A 20,900-nucleotide genomic window follows, 5' to 3' on the forward strand; every position below is an offset into this window, starting at 1 on the left:
TATATCCCTCCCTATCTCTTACATACATGCCCATTATGATGTTGCCCTTATTTCTCTTTAAGATTATACAGAATTTGACATCTCTTTGTAGATTTCTACGCTTTTAAACCTGCATGTAGTATACTCTATTATAAATGGTAGTATACCATCTATAGTACTCACACTAACATGTTTTCTTTTTTATTATCACAATACTGGACATGTTTTAACCATAAATGTCTGCATGTTTTGGTGCACTCCAATAAAAACTGTATAAAACCTAAGGAACGTTTTAAGTTTATTTTAAGATACATTATGGCTGTTATAGATTACTATATTCATTACACATTACATTGTCTAATTAAAGCAAAGCTATAATGCTACCCACCAGTATTTACTTAAAAATGCTTACTGTGTCTTTTTTTAAGACACTCATTAACATCCTGAACTGATCCAGAGAGGCTAAAATATTCTTTGTGCAGATCATTCTCAGTATGTGAGTGATAAGGGGTTTTGTGTATTACCACAAAAGACAGGCAGTAACTGAGGAAACTAGAGCTTTCCTCGGGTAGCCTAATACAAACTATGACAGGGAATCAGCAGTCATTTCATGATGGAGCAACGCACCAGAGTTTGGACCCAATCCATTTATTCTGTAATGCAGTTTAAATCGGATCCCTTTAATGAATAAACCTGTGGCGCCAGACCAGCTAAATAAAGGTCAGGGGATTACCTTGACGCAATGGTTTCCACTGACTCTACAGTCATCGCTCTCCTCCTCTCTGGCACCTCACATTAGTCTGCCTCACTACCTCCACGCAGCAGGTGTTAACTCTCTCGTAGATAACTCAGACAAACTCAAACTGAGTTTAGTCGATCTTTTCTCGCTTTATTTGAGCGAGGGGATGCCCTGCCTGGTCTCCATGGAGTTTAGCAGCGCGACTCCCGGCGCATCTCCCTCCGCCTCCGCCGCTGGGACAGAGGAGTCCTTCCGCAGTGAAATACCGTCTGCCCCGCCGATGGTAAAGGGCATGGGCTGGTTCTTCTCCCCGCTGTGGAGCCCCCGCGCCTCCAAGAAGCAGAGCAAGAGGTTTGGAGAGGGCATGAAAAGCGATCATGTGGAGGCATGGCTGGATGACCACTCCGACTTTACGAGGGCGTACTTTTTACGCAGAGCCTCCGCGTAAGATATTTAAATTATAAACCTAAATTACGGACTGACTGAATGATTTACTGTATATTGATGTCAATGACTGTAATCCAAGAACATCTCGCTTTAAAAACATTTTTTAAATGTGATTGCAATAAGGCAGTGTCGTTTCCAGTGTCTTTTCTACAATATATTGTTCGTGTTCTGATTTGTGTGTTCCCAGTTTGTTGTGTTATGTGTCTTGTTTGTGACTCCAGGGTCAGTGGTCCACAGGCAGAGACCTCTCCACTGCTGCCTAAGAGGAGCAGCTCTGAGCACTCTGACCTGCTCATGAAGGCTCATCATCATCACAGAGCTTCCTCGCCAGTGACCGGCTCACACTTGAACATTTCATCCCCCATGGACAGGCTCAAACCCCTCAATTGCAATCTCAGCGCCCCTGAGTGGATGGAGTGTTCTGGATGCAGTCCAGATATATTGTGCTGTCAGTCCCCTTGCTCTCCCCGCTCTTCACGCTTCTCTTTTTCTCCCTTCCATCCACTTTCTCCTGTTTGCCCTTGCTCCCCCGACTTACCCCACTCTCCTCTGCCCCTGCGACCGTCTGCTGCAAAGGCTGCAGCCTGCGGCTATGGTGAGTGCTGCCCATGGATGATGGAGCTCATGAGAGGAGGCCTCAGCTGGATGGGCTCTGTAGCAGAGCTCTGCCAGGGGGCCGTCCTGCATGCCGGGGAGCTGCTGGCAGCTGAGGGCAGCTCCCTCTCTCTGGTAAAGAAAGAGAGCAGTGGCAGGAACATCTTGGAGGAGGTGATTGCCCTGACTGCATTGGGGTGCTCGAGCGAAGACGACGTCTGCAGCCATGCACACCTGGAGTTGGTGAAGGGTATTATGGGTTGTGTACTGGCTACAAGGTCACCAATGAATCTGAGAGATGTTTCAGAGGTACAGCTGACGCATTAGTTGTAGTCATGACTCTGCATTTTGTAATAAGCACTGCTTTACACACAACAGACTACAGTTTCTACACAAAGTTGTTAGTTTGTTTTAGGGCCCAAATACTTTTAACGCAGAATGAGGACTGTACGTTAAATGAGTCGCTCATTTCCTGACAGTCTGTGTTTAGATGATGATGATGATGGCTATTTTGTGGAGTGTGGGAGTGTGTAAGGGAATCCCAGATGACGCACGTGCTTCTAATCCTTTCAGTGGCTTCTTCTTGCTCTGATTAACCTTTGGTTATTGAGACGTTGATGTCCTATTCTACGCTCTACAGCTCACTTAAGGGCTTATTGTAATAGGTATGTGCCCAAACCACCCTTCCATGTCCTCAACACCAATGTGATTACGCCTGGCAGAGCTGCGCACCGGGTAATCCCAGTGAGCATGGGTGTGTTTGGGTAGTTCCTAGTAACCTGGCCAGAGGGGTATTGCACAAAACCAAGATAAGGGATTAAGCCGGGATATGTTGGTTATCCTGGCTGAATTTAGCCTCAAGTCGGTTGCATGAAAGCAGGTCCAACTTTTCCCGGCCAAGTTACTATGGTGATTTATTCTCTGCAGCTAGCCTGCTCCAGACCAGGCTAACAGCCAGGCTAAGATTAATCCTAGGGATTCACCTGTATTTCCACCGTCAATCCTGTGAGGACTTAATGTGTTTTACAGCGTGTCCATGGTCTTTCTAAGTATGTTGCATCATTTTAATTATCCTGCATTAAAATATTACATATATAGTCATTTCTCATTTCATTTAAATCTGTTGGCTGTTTGTAATTGCAACAGTCTTTTTATATTGATTCAAGTGGTAGTATTATTACTCAGGCCAAGTGTTATATTGCTATGCTAATGAAGACAGCTTGTCAAATTGCATAAATATGTGTTTTATTGCAGTAATTGAGATTACAAAACACAAAACACAGTTGCAAAGGTGTTTTCAATGAAAACTGTGACAAGGGCAATATAGTACATATATTATGGCATACCGTTTAGGAAATTAATCTTTGAATATATGGAATGAAACTTGACTGGTCATCAAGGCACTGCTGCCATCTTGTAGAAGTGAGAATGAGTCAGTCAGGAACCATGTGGCAGCAATACTGAGCAATGAGGACATTATTAACTCATTGGCAAGTGCTTGTACGGGCCAAAATCCTCCCGATAGTACCCGTGCCCAATACCGTTCTCCTGACGAAGAAGTTCACTCCCTTTTTAATCGTGGCAGGCCGACTACAACAGGCCTCAGGCAAAATCCTGACAGAAAAAGCAAAAAAGTTTTCCAGTTCAAGAAACTTTTGTAATATTTCAACTGATGCCATTTTGTAAAACCAGCTAATTCAGAAGGCTATCACTTTGATGAAAAGGATACAACTAGGTTTTGAATTTCATTCAGTATTCTCACATTTTTATCAGTATATCCAAGCTTCATTCCATATATTCAAAGACTCATTCCATATATTCAAGGTTCATTTCCTAAACGGCATGCCATTATATATATATATATATATATATATATATATATATAATATTCACCATAATATTCAGAACCTCAATAAAGGAACCATTTGCCGCACGTATCCTGGCTTGGTGGGCCGCCCCCTGTGCCAGTTCTATGGGCTTTTTTTTTAACTGCTACAATAATACAGACATTCAACAAGTCAGCAGACACCTAATCTATTCACCTCATTTGTTCACTGTTATCTACTTTATAGTCAATTTCCAGCCGGCAAAATGTTCTTGTATTTAATTTTAACTTGCTGCCAGGTCCTTTTATGGCCAGACAAGTTTGTTCTTTATGAAGGATAGAAAGATAAAATAGATAAAAATAGATTAAATGACACACATTGTGGATAATTGTTTGCACTTAATCATACTCTACATTTCCTGAGTAACATGCACCTGTACTTGCCACATTTAAAGCAAAGTGTACAACAGTTGATTAGTGGACTTAAAGTAACTCCTTTAGTCCTTTAATTGTAGCCTAATGATGACAGTTCCAGTGGAGCACTGTTTATTCATTGTACAGTTTTGGACTACTTAAGCATTAAGCCGGTCTGCTATTGTCTGACAGGCTTTCTCTCTTTCTTTAATTATGGCATTGGTATTGCCTTTTTTTCTTATATTTTCCACCTCTTCATAGAACTCCATCAGGAGCTGTTGTTCAGCGGGCGTGAAATATGAAGCGCGACTCTTATCCATGTTCTCATCGGTGATTCTGTGAGCGATCGCGAGGTCTAGTTCAGTATGCCGTGAACACGCACTTATCCTGACCATCCACACCTGGCTTAACATAGCCGCACCTTTTCATCCTGGCTCGGCAGACGTGCAACCAATTAAGCCAGGGTGCGCCGAGCAGGCTAGGTCAAGCCGCGCTTGCTCAATTATCCTGGATTTCTTTATTCTACTTTTGTGCAATACCCCTCAGTTACTGGTTAGGAAGTTGAAGGACACAGGGGTATGATTAGAGTTAATTTTGGGTAGGTGTTTAAGTCTGTTGCTGCCAAATTACATTATGATCTTGATACACACAATAGCACAGTATACGATTAACAAACACATGTATCAAGTTAAATATACACACAAATGTTACCTCCGGTCTTAATGGGATAAGGGATGTGCTTGTCTGCAGTGTTATGTACTTACGTGTTCTTTGTTTACCTCCTCAGGACCCCAGATTTAATTTAGATGACAAGCACTTATCAAAGATCAGGGGTGTTTTGAGCATTCCCATCAAGAACCACAGGGGAGAGGTAACATTCAGAACTGTGTTCACATTTATTTAAAGATTATTTTTTGCATATGTCTCTTGCTTAATCAGGGTGAATATATATAAACACAATCCTGTGGAGCTTTCAGTGGGATTAATGTTAATATATTGCAGCAGAGGTTATAACACAGTTACAATAAAACATGTCTTTTTTTTGTGGACAGATGATCGGTGTAGTGTTAATGATCAATAAGAGAAATGAATGCGATGGATCAGCTTCTGCTTTTACCAACATGGATGAAAAGGTGAGGGATGGGAAGTTTGGACCCGTTACTACAGGGCAGCAAATGTTAGAGCCCTTGTTTACTGGTATATGATACTGTCTGTCATTTGAATGCATATAAATGTACAAAAAGACTGTCAAGAAGTGACTGTTCTTAATTAATTAATTAATTAATTATTTTAACTAAACTTCGATTAGTTAAGTTTGAGTTGACTTTTATTGGTCAGGTGCTGTCCAATCATATGGATGTGTTGGGGATGGTCCTGGACAATGTCCAGCTGTATGAGAGCTCAAGACAGGAGGCCAAACGCAGCCAGGTAAAAACACCAGCAAACAATATGAAATCAGTCTATTTCTATGTATGTATGTCTAGGTAATCTATCTGTCTGTCTGTGTGTGTGTGTGTGTGTGTGTGTGTGTGTGTGTGTGTGTGTGTGTCAGGCCTTGATAGAGATGGCACAGGTATTGTCAAAAGAGCACCGGTCCTTTGAAGTTCTGCTGAGTAAGATGGCTGCCACCATCATGCCATTCACACACGCTCAGTACTACACCATCTTCATCCCTGGCGAGCAAACAGTTGTGGAAGACGAGGTGCATTATCATGTTTGATCCTTTTTTTTGTTGTTGTTTTGAAAATGCAAAATCAAATTGTATTTTTCCTAATGTACAGTGTTTTCTGTTACTGTGGTGGTTTCAGGTTTCATTCTCCAGAGTGATCCACCTGGAGTGTGAGGAGCTCGGATCAACCTGCCAGATCTACAGAAGGTTGTGCCTGCAACTTGCTTTATTGATAAAGACAAAAAATTATTATTATTGTGTTTTTTGCTCATAAAACTAAAACACATTCAAAGTCTTGCTCGTATACATAAACCGAAATTGTGTTTTCCTAACATAGTGTAAACGGTTCCATACAATTTTTCAGAGAGCGTGACATCAGTGATCTAGACCCGTCGTATGCTCTTCGAACTCTGCTTGCTATGGAAACCCTAAATATGTCGGAGAGTTCTGGGGAACCGATGAGGAGTCTGATCTGCTGCCCTGTGAGAAATGAGAGGTCTGAAGATGTTATTGGTAAGTCTCTTCTGGCAATTATTCATCACTCTGAGTACTAATCTCTATAGGTTTCACTCTACAGTCATCCATGCTTGGCACACTAAACATACAAGTGTTGACTACCTGGAAAAGGAAGTCAGCTGTTTGCTGTTTGGCAGTGTGATTAAGACTATTACTTAAGGGTTTAATTAAAATCTACTAGATCATGTGCTGGAAAGACAGAAAATACATACAGATACAGTTTCCATTTCTTTATTGTCAAAAATAGCGGTGTGCCAGCTGATGAACAAAAGAAGCAGGGACTCAGATGAGGTGGAAGCCTTTAACAGATATGATGAGCGCCTACTAGAGGACCTGGCTGTGTACTGCGGCCTGGCACTGCAGTATGCCCAGGCTGTGCAGATCACTGAGGAGCGGAGGGCCAGTATAGAGGTCACACAGGAGGTGGGTAACCTTATAAAATCCACTCACATCTTAAGCCTAGAGCCAAGCGAACCTGTTTTTGCAACTTCAAGTGTCACTGGTTGGTGTGTTCACTCTTCTTCTCACAGGTTCTTGCCTACCACATCACCGCAGCAGAGCAGGAAATCCAAGCATTGCAGGTGATTCTTAACTTTCTTGCAGTCCAGTCTAGCCTTCAGCTCCTGGCACACTGTGTAATATCAGACATGTAAATAATAAGTGATCTTTAATAAGATGTTTTCTCTCCCTGTTGTATTATCACCCCATGTGTTGTCCTGGATTTAGTGCTTAGTTTATTTTTCTGCAGGTCAGATTAACTGGCTTTAACATTTTAAAGCTCTTGATTAGCTGCTATCAACGTCCTCTCCAACCTTAAACAGTACAGTATGCCGTGTGGGCAAGAGGTAGAAAAAGAAATCACATGTTTTCAGTTATGTTTGTGGGTGGATGAATGTTCTGTGCCTGTAAGTGTGTGTTTCATTTTGTTTTTTGTTTTCAGGAGGCCACTATTCCTTCTGCCGAATCACTGTTTATTCTAGACTTCCATTTCTCTGATTTTGGTCTGCCAGAAGACCTGACCACTCAGGCCACCATTCGTATGTTCCTGGACCTCAATTTGGTGCAGGATTTTAACATTGATTATAAGGTAACTGACCTGTTAATAATTACGCTTCATGGAAACTTTATATTGCTCTTCATATATCTACACACTGAGATTGCCAAATGAGCCTATATGAAAATGAAAAAAAAAAATAGTTTTTATCAAAATTTTTAGGAGATTCTAGTTGTTAATATTTAGAGTTATTGCATGTGACATATGATGAGATGTAGTTTACCTCCAAGAGTGTTACTGATATCAATCCATCTTTGATCTTTCTTCAGATTTGACCACCTCTTGTACATGTCTTTTTCCTTCAGAATCTCTGTCAGTGGGTCCTAACCGTCAGACGTGGTTACAGGAACAGCGTGCCTTATCACAACTGGAACCATGCACTGAGCACTGCTCAGAGCATGTTTGCTATGCTAATGGCCACAGACCAATTCCAGGTCAGTGCATTTGTTTTTTGCTCATGTACATGTACATTAGATGTCACTGGAGGTGGCTGTGGCTCAGAGGCAGAGTGGGTCGTTCCTTAATCGGAAGGTTGTGGGTTCAATCCCCGGCTCCTGGTGCCACATGTCGAAGTATCCTTGAGCAAGATACTGAACCCCAAATTGCTCCCGATGCCATGCATCGGTGTGAGTGTGTATGAATGTTAGTTTCTGTTCAATGGACTTTGCCATCACTGAGTGAATGTGTGTGAAAGGGTGAATGTGGCACGTAGTGTAAAAGCGCTTTGAGTGGTCGGAAGACTAGAAAGGCGCTATACAAGTACAGGACCATTTACTACCAAAACTCAAATATGCAAAGATAATGTAAGTTTTTTGAGTGTGCCAAACTAGCATGTTTCAGAATGTCTCATGGAAATATTTTGCATCCCAAACCTTTGTACAGCAATGTATTGCTGCCATGCCAGAAAAAGGAAAACGGATTAGTATCATGAGATATTATTATTTTATATTATAACAACATGCTAGTTGTCTTGTTTTAACCTGAAACATTACATAACATAATTGCTATAAAACAATACGTTTTAAGTTATAAAGTGATAATATATATTGTCATAATGTGATAAGTGTTTTGAATGTGAATGTGATATATGTTATCACGTTTCCCGTTATAACAATATAAATGGTATATTGTTATAACAAGAAAAGTTTTAACGTTATAGCAATGTTATTCTAACAATAATCAATCATCAGTTTTTATTTTTCTGGCATGGCAGCATTACGATTCTTTACCTTGGAGTGCTGACTTTTTGTTCCAAAATGATATTCATGATTCCTGATTGTTCTAAGATGACCAGAAATAGAGTGGGTTAAGTGATACATCAGACAGCTTCAGCGAAGTGAGCATGAGACTAACCACCTTTTTATTTTCCATATAAAACAACACAGACACGGAGAGCTTATTTGTGGTTTGACAAGCCTACCCTGCCAAGACAACAGCGGTCATTTTGACATGAAATGATACGGTAAACACAGGTGTTATCAATGATACTAGCAGAGTGTAGCAGAGCATTTCCAGTGAGCCAATATGTAATAGCAGCACCATCTTTGACCTGAATGGAATCAAACCTTAATTAGTAACATCTGTAACACCTGTGTTTAGTCTACAATCATGTCAAAAGGACTGCTCTGAAATAGGTCTTCATCATGGTTATAGCAGAGCAGTCCTATAGTGGACACTGCGCAAATGTAGTGCTGACTGACCAGTGACCTGTATCAAATTGTTCATTTGTCTCATTATATACAGTCAGGAAAATGTGACATGTGCCTAGGAAATCATATTTTTTCATCATCATTTTGTTCACTGTCAACTATGTGGAATTGTCTTGTCTTGACGGTTGCATTATGCTGATAAATGTATACTGAGTTTCATCAGTTTTAAGTTCAGCTTGTTTAAAGTCATTCAAGGACTGCATGGTTTCTCCGGTACAGAGCACTCTTAATTATTTGAAAGAGGATTCACTTTAGACCTCCCCAAAACCCTCTTAACTTCTTTCCATGGAGATCACGGACTGGACTAAATCAAAGTGACCTTTGCTGTCTTTCTCTCTCTCTCTCTCTCACTCACTCTCTCTCTCTCTCTCTCTCTCTCTCTCTCTCTCTCTCTCTCTCTCTCTCTCTCTCTCTCTCTCTCTCTCTCTCTCTCACACTCACTCACTCACTTTCTCTCTCTCGCTCTCTCTCTCGATGACAATAACACTTTGGTGTTTCTGTCATTTCTTTGATTTATAGGTTTTCATGCAAATTGTATTAATGCCACAGTAGTCATTGGTTTGGCTAGATGTTTGGGTCAATTCTTTGGGTCAATCAGTCAGATCTGATATGGCTTTGTCCTGCAGAACAAAGCTTTTAAAACATTTTATTAAATCAGCATTAATTTTTACTTTCACGCTTTAATACCTTTTAATGGTCTTTAGGATCGTATATTTCATTTCAACCATACATCAGCATTTATTGTTGAGTTATGTCCTTTATCAACATGGTCTAAGATATTTGGTGTAACTTTTGATTAGGACATGGACCATTATTAACACATCAGCATCCATGCCAACTTACATAAGACATTTTTATCACAAACTTGAAATTACAACCCAATTATATTTTAACAAGTTTGGGTGTTGTGGTTCTGTTTTCAATGCCAAAACAAGTGTAAACTTTTTTTTTTATTGGCTAATTTTGTGGGATACTTTTTCATGTTCATTCTTAGAAGGTGCAATATAAATATGCTTTACGTAACTTAACTAGTACAGAATCTCTGTATTTTTTTTGGTCCTGCATTCAAGAGCCTTAAGGTTACACAAAAGAACAGTTGAGTGAAAATGTGCCTTGTTCCCTTGACTGATTGATTTAAATGTGAAAACTGCAAAATGTAAAACACTACTTATGTCTATTTCTATTTCTATTTCTCTCTCTCTCTCTCTCTCTCTCTCTCTCTCTCTCTCTCTCTCTCTCTTTGTCCATCTCTTTCTGTTTGTATTTCAGACAATATTTTCCCGTCTGGAGATATTAGCATTGATGATAGCCACTCTGAATCATGATCTTGATCACAGAGGAGTCAGTAACTCTTACATAGAAAGGTAAGTACGTATTACTGATTATACAATCAATTGTCAGTTACTGCTTTATTATATTCAGTAATTAATTTATAAATAATCATTTATCCTCCTCTCTCAGGAGTCAACAGCCTTTAGCTCAACTGTATGGACATTCTTCTCTAGAAAATCACCACTACAACCTGTGCCTCTTCATCCTAAACAACACTGTAAGACCTCACCCACTCATTTTTCCATTAATTTGGACCCATCTCTTTCTCAACCATCAATCCACACAATCATCGGTGTGTCCACGTGCTGTCCCTGATACATGTTTCATCTAATACAACCACAAACCATAATGTGTTTTTCTTCAATCATCACACTTAGATGGACATGTATCTGTTTCAGTGTCTGTCTCTTTCACTTAATTCATTTTATTTTACACTTTGCATGACACACATGCACACATAGTGTCATAGCAAAAACATGATATTGATATATTTGTTTATCTATGTTATGGATATTAAGTCATTATTTTAGAATTATAATACTTATAAAAATGGGATTCTTATGTTTCTTCAAAAATGGCATACTATGCAAAAGCTGAAATGTCACCAGATACTCTACAAGAGAAATGTTGCCTAGTCTCCACGAAAGGGGTGATTATTCTATTTTATCTGAGACAAAGTGTGGAAATTGTTTTCTGACGGCATGTATCTAGTGGTCACTGAGAGTCTTCCCTTTACTTCACTCTCTTACTCAGTTGCTGTCTCTCTCTTCCTCTCCCAGGGGAGTCAGATTCTCAGTGGTCTCTCTTCAGAAGACCACAGAGCGGTACTGCATATGATCAAAAGGGCAATCCTCGCCACTGACCTGACCGTCTACATGGAGTATGTCAAGATGTAAAATGTCAAAGTAGCTGTAGGTCAAGCATTGAGTATGCCTTGTTGTACCCTTGTTCTTTGTGCTCGTCTTTGTAGGAGAAGAAAAGAGTTCTTTTCTCTCTCTAAGAAAAGCAGAGTGAACTGGAAGAGTGAGAAAAAAAGAGATTTACTGAGGTGAGAATCAAAATACATTAAAATCAGGGACATAAGATAATGATATTTATGATTAGAATGGGGCACAAGGCTGTTCATTGAAGACATGTGTTCGCCCCGAAGGTCGATGTTGATGACAGCTAGTGACCTCTCTGCTATCACAAAGCCTTGGCCCGAACAAAAAAGGGTAGGTCTCACAAAATGGTTTTCATCTGAACACGTCACACTTAATCACTTTGAGTCATTTTGAGTTCATCCCAACCGTAACCTCACTCCTCCTCCAAAACAGATTGCCAACCTGGTTGCCATGGAGTTCTTTGCACAAGGGGACAAAGAGAGAGAAGAGTTCAAAATCAAACCCATTGTAAGTCCTGATAGCACGATTTTGACATTTTATAGTGTACCAAGGGTTCTCAAAAAATTGTTGACTGGCTAGTTTGATTAGATGGGGAGGCTGCTAATCATGTTATTTATCTCATATATATATATATATTTACACTCTTCTGTATGGAAAAGTAAGAATCACGTTCATCCTGAGAGGGTGACTTTACCTCCCTGATGCAGCTTTTTTTTCATGTTAAGTCCTTCAGGAATGTTTTAATCCTCCTCGGATTCATTTTTCTTGTTCTTTGCTCGAAATAGCATCACAAACCTTAATAACAGTAGAGAAGGAATTAGGAAAAGCACACAGTTATCTTTTTACTATTCAAACACATTGATTTGTTTGCCTTCCAAGGGGAATGTCTGCTTTAGTCACGGTGGCATCATGGGTGTTTTTTCATGCAGTGTTTCATCCCACAGGGTCTTTATACAAACTGCACAAAGGGCTGTTAATGCTTCTCTGGCAGCACTTTGAGAACCAAAAAATAATACTGTTTGACTAGATCAACTACAATCGATCTGACCTCCTAAATAGTCATATTCTAACAGTTTACACTCTCTTCTCACCAGGACATAATGAACAGAGAAAACAGCACCCGACTGCCATGCATGCAAGTTGAATACATTGATGATATCTGCTATCCACTCTACAAGGTGTGTTATTTCTGCAGGCGTTGAATGTGTGTGGATGATATGATCCACACACGTGTGTACATGTTTGTAAGGCAAAGAAAACCACAATATTGTACCCATTGTTGTCCTGTTCTCTTATCCTCTGCTCTAATTTGCACCTCTTGATGCACTTCTGCATCACTCCAATCATCGTGTCTGTCTCTCTCAGGCTGTGTCAAGACTGTTTGACACCTGCTCCCCACTGATGAATGGTTGTAAGAAGAACAGAGAAAACTGGCTGCATCTTGCTGCAGAAGGAAAGGAAGGACACGGGGGAAAAAGCAGCAGTGTAACCCTGGAAACATATAAAAACAACGAGGAAGAGGAACAGAGAGAAGAATAGAGGACTGGACGGAAGATGAAGACACATAGCTTTGGAAGCAAAAGGGTGTCTGTTGTTCTCCATTCGCTCTTGGACAGATCTTGACTAAATATTGGTTTACTCTGTCTACAAAATGTGTAAATGGGATGTATAATAATCCTGACTAATATCAGCTATGGTGCAGTTTTGTCCCAAACAACTGGAGAATATCCTGTACAGTGACGGCTGGTGGAGATTTTGGGTGGGTGGGCTAACAAATGCATTACACTCATGAATACGTCACACAGCAGCAACAGCAGCATCACATCAAGTTACAGCAACAACATTGTATACTTTGTTATAGCAAGTGCTCTACGGCAACACTGGGGAGACAAACCCAAAAGAATGACCTGATGCCAAAAAAAAATCTCTGTCTCTCTCTCTCTCTCTCTTCTGTACACATCAGCACATGCCAATTGTGCTACAACTACTTTATAGAAAAGTATCAGCAACAATTTGCAACACCATGTACCAGAAATAAATCTATAAAACCAAAGCAAAACTAATTATTTGTAGAAGAGAGAGTTGTTTCAGAGCTTGGGCATACCTTATTTAAAACGCAGCGGCTGCAGCTGTGTCCACATCTGGATGTGGCTGATGGTCATCTGTGGTCAGCAGTTCAGATATGGAGCACGAAACATTCTCCAGGTCCTGTCTCGTTTAGAGAGAATCTGTGGTCTTAGATGTGTACTTTGCAACCTGTATATCTGACAGGTGATTGGCTAATTGACTGTCTAAAAAGAGAACTGGTCGCCGCTGGAGTGAAGTGGGAGATTAATCGGACCCCCGCAGGGCGAGCTTGTGTCCCCACAAAATGTAATACAGTCCACAATCCGTGATAGTGAATGCCTGTTGTTTTTTACCAGCTCGTTGTGTCTCTGTACAGGATGCGGTGACCCTCATTAAGCTGACAGGCTCACTTTACCCAGCAATGACAACTTTGCTATTTCCAATGTGGCTCGTGCTACATTCATGTTTCCTAATTTAGTCGGATAAATATTTTAAATCCACAATTCCTTGTTGGATCCAAACCTGTTAGCCAGTCCGTTAGCTGAAACCACGTAACACAAAATAACGATTTTGTCGTTTGTCCTTTTGTGTTATTTGAACATCATTTGGATGATATGTCCCCAATCTCTGTGTTTCCAATTTTTCCTCCAAATACTTTAAAGAAAATTGATTAGAAAGTAAATAATCCACCTCGTTCATGTTCATGCTAACGCCCGCCATACTACCAACTAGCCTCACTGTACTGTAGCTACTGCGCTGTGATTGGTCGAAGGTCACTGTACTGTAGCTACTGCGCTGTGATTGGTCGAAGGTCACTGTACTGTAGCTACTGCGCTGTGATTGGTCGAAGGTCACTGTACTGTAGCTACTGCGCTGTGATTGGTCGAAGGTCAGCCTTTGGGCTGAATGAATTTAGCCCAAATGGGCAGCATATGAAGGGGGCGTGTCAGGATACCTGTCAATCAAAAGTCAATGGAAGCTTATGCTACTGTGCTTGGACTGAATACATTTAGCCCGAGATATATCATATATCCTGGGTTTTTCTGTCACTTTTCGGTGCTGTTGCTGCTCTAGGTTCTACCAAAATTCAAAACAATATGTTCTAAGGTTTTTAATAATAGTTTTTCATCTTTACTGTAAAAGATAGGGGGGGCTTAGCCCTGTTAGCCCATATATACCAGCCGTCCCTGATCTTGTAGCAAATCTGATGTGATACCTGATGCAGTGTCGAGCCTTAAAGGACTGAAGCTGCACAAGTTGAGAAAATAGTCATTTCCATACTATATCTGCATTTTTTTCTGTACTTCTGTGTTTGACACATATCAAGATGTTCAAGTGTGTACTGAGTATATGATGGTTTGAAAATGTAAATATTTTTGAACCCATATCTGGATTGGAGAATATTGCACAAAAAAGACAACTTAAGTTTCATGTTACTGACTATCCATGTTTCTACATACTATCAAACCAGCAAGCAACTTTTTGTGAATTGTTGTTGTCCATCCTTTGATGTAGTCAGAGGTAAGATTTATACTGCATACTATGTGTGTTTTTAAAAATAATAATTCTTATTGGCATCTTCTGTATAAAGACCAGGCAATCAGCAGTCAGAGACCAAACAACTATCAAGTGTGGTCACAGGCCAGCGCTGAGCTGTGTGGAGAATTTTAACACTGTGCTAATTAAATTAGTTCTCTACTGTTAGTCATTTCATGTTTGTCCTGTTATTTACTTATTTAACAAACTACTCCATTGTTTAATTATAATGATGAGGTCGTCAGTACAACCTAGACCATTATATGACATTTACTCCTTTTTTTAACACATTTTCATCACCATGGCTATTTCCTTCATCTGTGATATACTTTATTTCAGTCTCAAATACCTTTTTTTTATTATGTAAAAAAAGAAAATGCTACAGACTGACAGCTAACCTGACTGTAAAGTTTATAAAATATTTTAACATGTTTATATTTTTAAATGTATATGCATGGATTGATTAGTATTATATGACAATTATTCAAAAACATGCTGTACAAATGAGCTTTAATATATGCCTACTATATAAGCTCAGTGACATGTTTGTTACAGTGGGGGGGGGTTTGATGTTGGTGCAGTTAACAACCTCGGCCTCTGAGGGGCAGTGATGCGGTTTAACGAGGCGCAGGTGCCGCCGAATAGACCCGCAGAAGAAGACGCCGAAGGAGAGACAAGAGGAAGAAAATGACAGGGCGCGCAAAAAGAAAACCCAAATCCAGCAAGGTAATATTACACCGTTTTTGTACCGCCTCTGTTGAGCTGCACAAATGTCCATTCAAAGCGCGGTTTTACCGGACAAGGAGTTGTGCTGCCCGTGGTTACAATGGCGACAAAGGCAACCAGTGTTAAACCCTATGGGCAGAAGTGTTTGGCACGCTGTCTGAGCAGCAGTGGTCAGACGACAACATGGCAGCAGCACCGCAACGCTGCTCCTTCATTGATGTTCACAACTGTCTACACACCATTGACTGTATCTCACCATAATGTTTCGATGTTGTTTGTAATGTAGCTACACGTTAGTCACGTTGAGTCGTGGACTAACGTTATATCAGTATTTTTGAGCTAGGTAGGCTAGTCTGAAGAACCGGTCTGTGTCTTTATTTGATTCGTGGTTTGATCTCACAAAGGCAATAAATCAGTGCCACATAAGGCTAATATTAGTTAGCAAAGGTTGCATACAGTTGTTAATACATATTTTGATATATAACTATATATGTGTTAGAGGTTATCCTAAGGAGTCTCCTTTACATCCCTCTGCCCCCGGTACAAAATACAAAGCACTGAACACAGCTTATATGTATGAGGCCTAATATGATCTTAATGCAATGCAGTTGTCAGTGTATTTAAACCAACACAACAACCTTGTAATAAATCCTATTGATGTGGGTTATATTCGGGCTTTGTTTACACTGTTTAAGAATTGTGTCGATTCAACTTGATGGAGGCTGTGGTTGGGGATGCTGTTGGGTATTTGTGTGTATTTCTCCTTTAACACAGATTTAAAAAACACAATCATCAACATTAACCTTCCTTTACAACCAGACTCACTGTGAGGAAGTGGGGGATGGTGACCTACACCTCTGGTGAATGTAGGTGTCACTTGTGGGCATCTGAAATATCTTCTTTTTGTCTTCCAGTCAAATTCTTTCCACATTTGACTATTCAGACACATTTCCTCTTTGTCTGCAGTTATTATATTGTATATTGTAATATATAGAAACTTCCAGTAAATCAAGTTTTAGTTTTGTAGATTTGGGAAATTTTGGGATGTTTGTTTTTTAGTCTTTATTTGTCTTTATATTATTTGTAATGTTAATGAAATACCTGGAAGTCTTTTTATTTTCTTCCATTCCCCGTGTCTCATCACATAATGCAGAATTTGAAAATATGTATAAATCCCTCATATATATACCTCGTATATCAAACTGCTCCAGAGGTCCCTCCCTTAATTGATCAATAGTGACCAGCATTGCATCTGTCTATCATTTAAAACCATTATTCCACACAGACAGATAATTTGTTATTAACTCTTGACATAGAAATCAAGCCAATCCCTTACCAATTCCTACACCAAGTAGTGGTCGACCAATATAGGTTTTTTTAATGGCTAATACCGATATTTAGAGGGCAAGGTGGCGGATAGCTGATATATAATCATTGATATAAATTGGGTGATTGATAATATTGTGAAACGCCAGTACAGTTTAATTTATTGTAGGCCTGTTATACATAAGTTGTAGTTAGTATATCAAAATAACAACAATATATATATATATTATAACGTATTTGTTTCTTCTACAATACATTTCTTTAGGAATCGGGTACAGGCAATGGGGAGGTGAAGAAAGCCCGTACTGATGAATCTAAAGCTGCACCACTGTCAGAGGTGGATTCAGTTAAGCGTGAGGAGATCATGCAACTATACAAGCTTCAAATGCCAGAGGATCTGTACCACTTCTGGGACTTCTGCAAGGAGCTTTGTCCTGACAACCCCTGTGGTATGCTGCTTACACTAACAGTGTATCTTGTACAATACTGATAGGACAGAAGGCGTGTCTGACATTTAATCAATGTTTCTGTCTGTAGACAGAGAGAACACAGGATGGACCCAAAGGAAAGTCTGGGGGGTTGGGTTAGATGCGCAAATGCTCTAAGAGACCACTGGTAAAAATACACATTAGCAGCCCAACATTTAAGGAAACCTGCTGACCAGACTTTACTCAAGTGTCTTTGTTAGATTTTCCTTTTATTATTTGTCAGTTTTGCTTTGAGAAGCACTTTCATGGTCTGGAGTTGTGCTTTTCAGTGTAAGTACTGCCAGTTAATGTCAGTCTAAACAGCACCGCTGTTTAATGTACCATATAAGCATCAACAATCATTTGGTCTATTAACAGTCAAAGAAATGTATCAATACTTTAAGTTTACAAGTTCCAAAGTGACATTCAAAGTGACATTTTAATCTCCATATAGGTGCTCTGAAAGACGCACTGGGTTTGCAGCTGGTCGGCCCTTTTGAAATTCTGGCAGGCGCTCACAAAACCTCCAAGAATCCCGAACCCAACTTCTACCTTCACTGGAGGTATTTTTATGACCCACCAGAGTTTCAGACCATCCTCCTGGGGAGTGAGGACAGTCAGCATCACATCGGGTACTACAGGTACTTATTGCTGTCTGCAGTTGTTAAAGATGCTGAGCCAGTGTAATTGCTTTAATTACAATGCTGTAACGTCCCCTAGTGACCCTTTGATTTAGCCTACTAACTGTTACTGTACCAGCTACAGTGCGAGACAACTTAGCTAGTGAGGGGTTGACGATATGGAGTTCTGATTTCTAATTTTATTATTTCCAAAAATCCGCCAGAGATACTCCAGACTCCCTTCCTTCGTTTGTCGCAGAAAATGAAGCCAAGAAAGGCTACGCTATCACACAGATGGGAGACAACGTGTTTGCTGCTGTCCTGTGAGTACTTAAGACCACATAGTCACCAAACATATACTTGTGATTACTTTCAGCTGTCTGTTTAGGAAAGAAAGAAAACATGTTGAATAATTATCATAAAATATGACTTGTAGAGGCAATCCATCTGGTATTGGTTGTTGTGTTTAAATTTTGTAGTATATGATCAAACTACAACAAATTGAGTACAGGGATACTGCATTTAATGCTTGCTTAGATCAGTGACCAAAAAAAGTTCCTCCCTATTATTATGATAATCTGCCTTATTGTGTGTCTTCACATAACTGAACATTACTTCTTTCTCCTTCCCTGCATGTCACATCACCTACTGTTGCTCCCCTCCATCAGGCTTTATCTGTTGAAGAGGAGGAAAGAGAGGGGCAGTAAGAAAGCAGGGGGAGAAGCTTTGGAAAGCTTGGAGACGCAGCTGAGAGACAGGGCAGAGATGCTGGGCTTGTCTCTAGAGCAGAAGACCAAAGGCATGAAGCAGAGGGACAAGAAGGTAACTTACACAATGGAGCAAACAGTGGTTCTTATCTAAAGTCTATTTGTTCATAACTCTCCTAATTTCTACCTCATGTGTTGCTTTGTCCCTAGGGTTGCAAATTCAAACCACTACAACGTATCAATTCAGTACTATGTACAGATTTAACATCTACAAGGAAACATGTGGAATAGAGTCTATATTGGTTTTAAGGAACCTCCATGGTACAATATAAACTTGCTGTATTGGACACATTGCCAACCCCACCACATCAAACAAAAGTATCATTTGACAAAATGTTGGTAAATAATTTGGTTAAAAGTAGTTGTGGTTATATATTACAAAACAAAAAATGTGTACCAAATTGTGCTCCAAGTTGACACTAGTAGGTAATGAGAAACCTCTTGTTACATTATAGGTGGTCACCAAGACGTTCCACGGTGCCGGCATCGTTGTACCTGTAGACAAGAATGATGTAGGATACCGAGAACTACCAGAAACAGATGGTGAGCTTATATACTGTGTATTTATCGTAATCCCTTGATGTTCATGGCTTTGCCACTTTTCTCATCTGCTTCCTTCCCCCAGATTGAAACAAATTTTTGATATGAGCTCATTTGTTTCTGTAGGCTCTAATGTATTTTCTCATTACGGAAAAAACATTGAATTACAATGAGCCTGTTGTATTATAAATGTATTAAATTCCAGTTGTGTATAAACTAGGAGTGATGGCTTTGATATTTATTTTTCCTCTTTATCCAGCTGGTCTCAAAAAGATTTGCAAGGCAATCGCTGAAGCCCGGAATGATGAAGAGCGCGTCAAAGCCTTTGGACCTCTTCAGGAGATGATCACGTTTGTTCAGTTTGCCAACGATGAGTGTGATTACGGCATGGGTTACGAGCTAGGAATAGACCTCTTCTCTTATGGATCCCATGTGAGTGTCATAAAGTGGTGCATAAAAGCCCTTCAACACTCACACTCAGATTTGACTTTATTACACCCACTGTTTTTCTTAATCCTGGCCATTTTCTATACTGTAATAAAGCAAATACATGTTTTGGTGAATGAATTGAATGGCTACAATTTTGTATTCATGTTTGGGATTTACAAGCCCAAATGTTTTTGGAACCACTGAAAGGAATGTATTATTAATCTTTGGCTTCCTCTCTCTTCCCAGTATTTCCACAAGGTTATCAAGCAACTTCTGCCCATGGCCTACAGCTTGCTGAAAAGGAATTTGTTTGGGGAAATTCTTGAGGCCCACCTCTCCAGCCGCAGCCATGACGACCTGGACCAATTCTCTGCACAATAAAAAAAAAAAAAAAAAGACTCAGAAGTACACTTAAGTTCTAGCTCTTATAAGCTTTTCTCCACCATTTGTCCTTGTCTCCTGTTGTTTGTCCATTGTTAATATTTCTTGGTGGTTTTGGTGCTGCTATCATTGATGGAACCAGTTCAATGATATCTTGTTTGTAAAAGGTAGATGTCTAATAAAGTATTTTTATATATTTACCCATCCAATTTTTGTATCCAAGGTGATCTCAATGAATCATTAAAGTCATGAGTATATTGCCATTGTTTATACATAACCTTGTACGTTTAGATCATCAAGGCAGGATATATTTTACAATAAGTGGACCAATGCCATAATAAGTAATCTTACAAGGCATGGATAGGGTTGGGTTTTGAGTGCATTACCATGCAGTAGAAGCAGAGGGCAGTGTTGCATATACAAAAATGAGCATCCTCACACATTTTAGTGAAAGATGTATCCCTGAGTCATCATGTCCCATTAAGATCAATTCAGCAGTTAGCAATTATTCACACAGATGGGTAAGAGCTTTACAAGGAACAACATTCAGCTTGTGGCTATAGGTTCTACAGATGTCCTGTATTCAGTCTGTCTGAACTGGTTACTATTGATATGGGACTTAAATATGCTCATGCTGTATAAAAAAAATTAATAAATTGCAATAACAGAATAAGCAGTGAGTTACAGCATACATATTATCGGTATGTAGCAGTGGATTGAGTCTGGATCTTGCAGATATCTGCTTTCTACCCAGACAGTGATATAATGTTTGCCTGGGCTGAAACCAACATTTAAATCCAATACTTCCATTTCATTTCCTCCCAAATTTAGAAGTAGCATAGCCCCATTTGAACAACAACAAATAATCTGGTTCTCAGA

At 39.8% G+C, this 20,900-nt stretch overlaps 2 protein-coding genes across 2 annotated transcripts; both read left to right on the forward strand.

The window, feature by feature from the left end:
* Nucleotides 1-729: 729 nt before the first annotated feature.
* On the forward strand, nt 730-13,953 carry LOC127354632 (cGMP-specific 3',5'-cyclic phosphodiesterase-like). Its single transcript, XM_051384651.1, has 20 exons — nt 730-1,162; nt 1,387-2,068; nt 4,786-4,869; nt 5,051-5,131; nt 5,337-5,426; nt 5,551-5,700; nt 5,807-5,874; nt 6,032-6,180; nt 6,431-6,606; nt 6,714-6,764; nt 7,124-7,270; nt 7,543-7,671; nt 10,216-10,310; nt 10,408-10,495; nt 11,058-11,158; nt 11,249-11,326; nt 11,429-11,492; nt 11,595-11,669; nt 12,257-12,340; nt 12,528-13,953. The coding sequence occupies exons 1-20, from the start codon at nt 885-887 to the stop codon at nt 12,699-12,701; spliced, it is 2,844 nt and encodes a 947-aa protein (XP_051240611.1). The 5' UTR covers nt 730-884; the 3' UTR covers nt 12,702-13,953.
* Nucleotides 13,954-15,398: 1,445 nt separating this feature from the next.
* On the forward strand, nt 15,399-20,230 carry LOC127354643 (histone PARylation factor 1). Its single transcript, XM_051384684.1, has 8 exons — nt 15,399-15,491; nt 17,083-17,266; nt 17,739-17,925; nt 18,129-18,227; nt 18,573-18,726; nt 19,127-19,214; nt 19,471-19,643; nt 19,887-20,230. The coding sequence occupies exons 1-8, from the start codon at nt 15,453-15,455 to the stop codon at nt 20,019-20,021; spliced, it is 1,059 nt and encodes a 352-aa protein (XP_051240644.1). The 5' UTR covers nt 15,399-15,452; the 3' UTR covers nt 20,022-20,230.
* The last annotated feature ends 670 nt before the right edge of the window (nt 20,231-20,900 follow it).

Source organism: Dicentrarchus labrax, unplaced genomic scaffold (genome assembly GCF_905237075.1).
Source record: "Dicentrarchus labrax unplaced genomic scaffold, dlabrax2021, whole genome shotgun sequence".
NCBI classification, from domain to species: Eukaryota; Metazoa; Chordata; class Actinopteri; family Moronidae; genus Dicentrarchus; species Dicentrarchus labrax.

Coding starts and splice junctions, on each gene's coding strand:
- LOC127354632 (XM_051384651.1), top strand. CDS start 885: ATGCCCTGCCTGGTCTCCATGGAGTTTAGCAGCGCGACTCCCGGCGCA. Junction 6,765..7,123: donor AGGAAATCCAAGCATTGCAG/GTGATTCTTAAC, acceptor TTTTGTTTTCAG/GAGGCCACTATTCCTTCTGC. Junction 10,311..10,407: donor AGTAACTCTTACATAGAAAG/GTAAGTACGTAT, acceptor CTCCTCTCTCAG/GAGTCAACAGCCTTTAGCTC.
- LOC127354643 (XM_051384684.1), top strand. CDS start 15,453: ATGACAGGGCGCGCAAAAAGAAAACCCAAATCCAGCAAG. Junction 15,492..17,082: donor GAAAACCCAAATCCAGCAAG/GTAATATTACAC, acceptor ACATTTCTTTAG/GAATCGGGTACAGGCAATGG. Junction 19,644..19,886: donor TCTTCTCTTATGGATCCCAT/GTGAGTGTCATA, acceptor CTCTCTTCCCAG/TATTTCCACAAGGTTATCAA.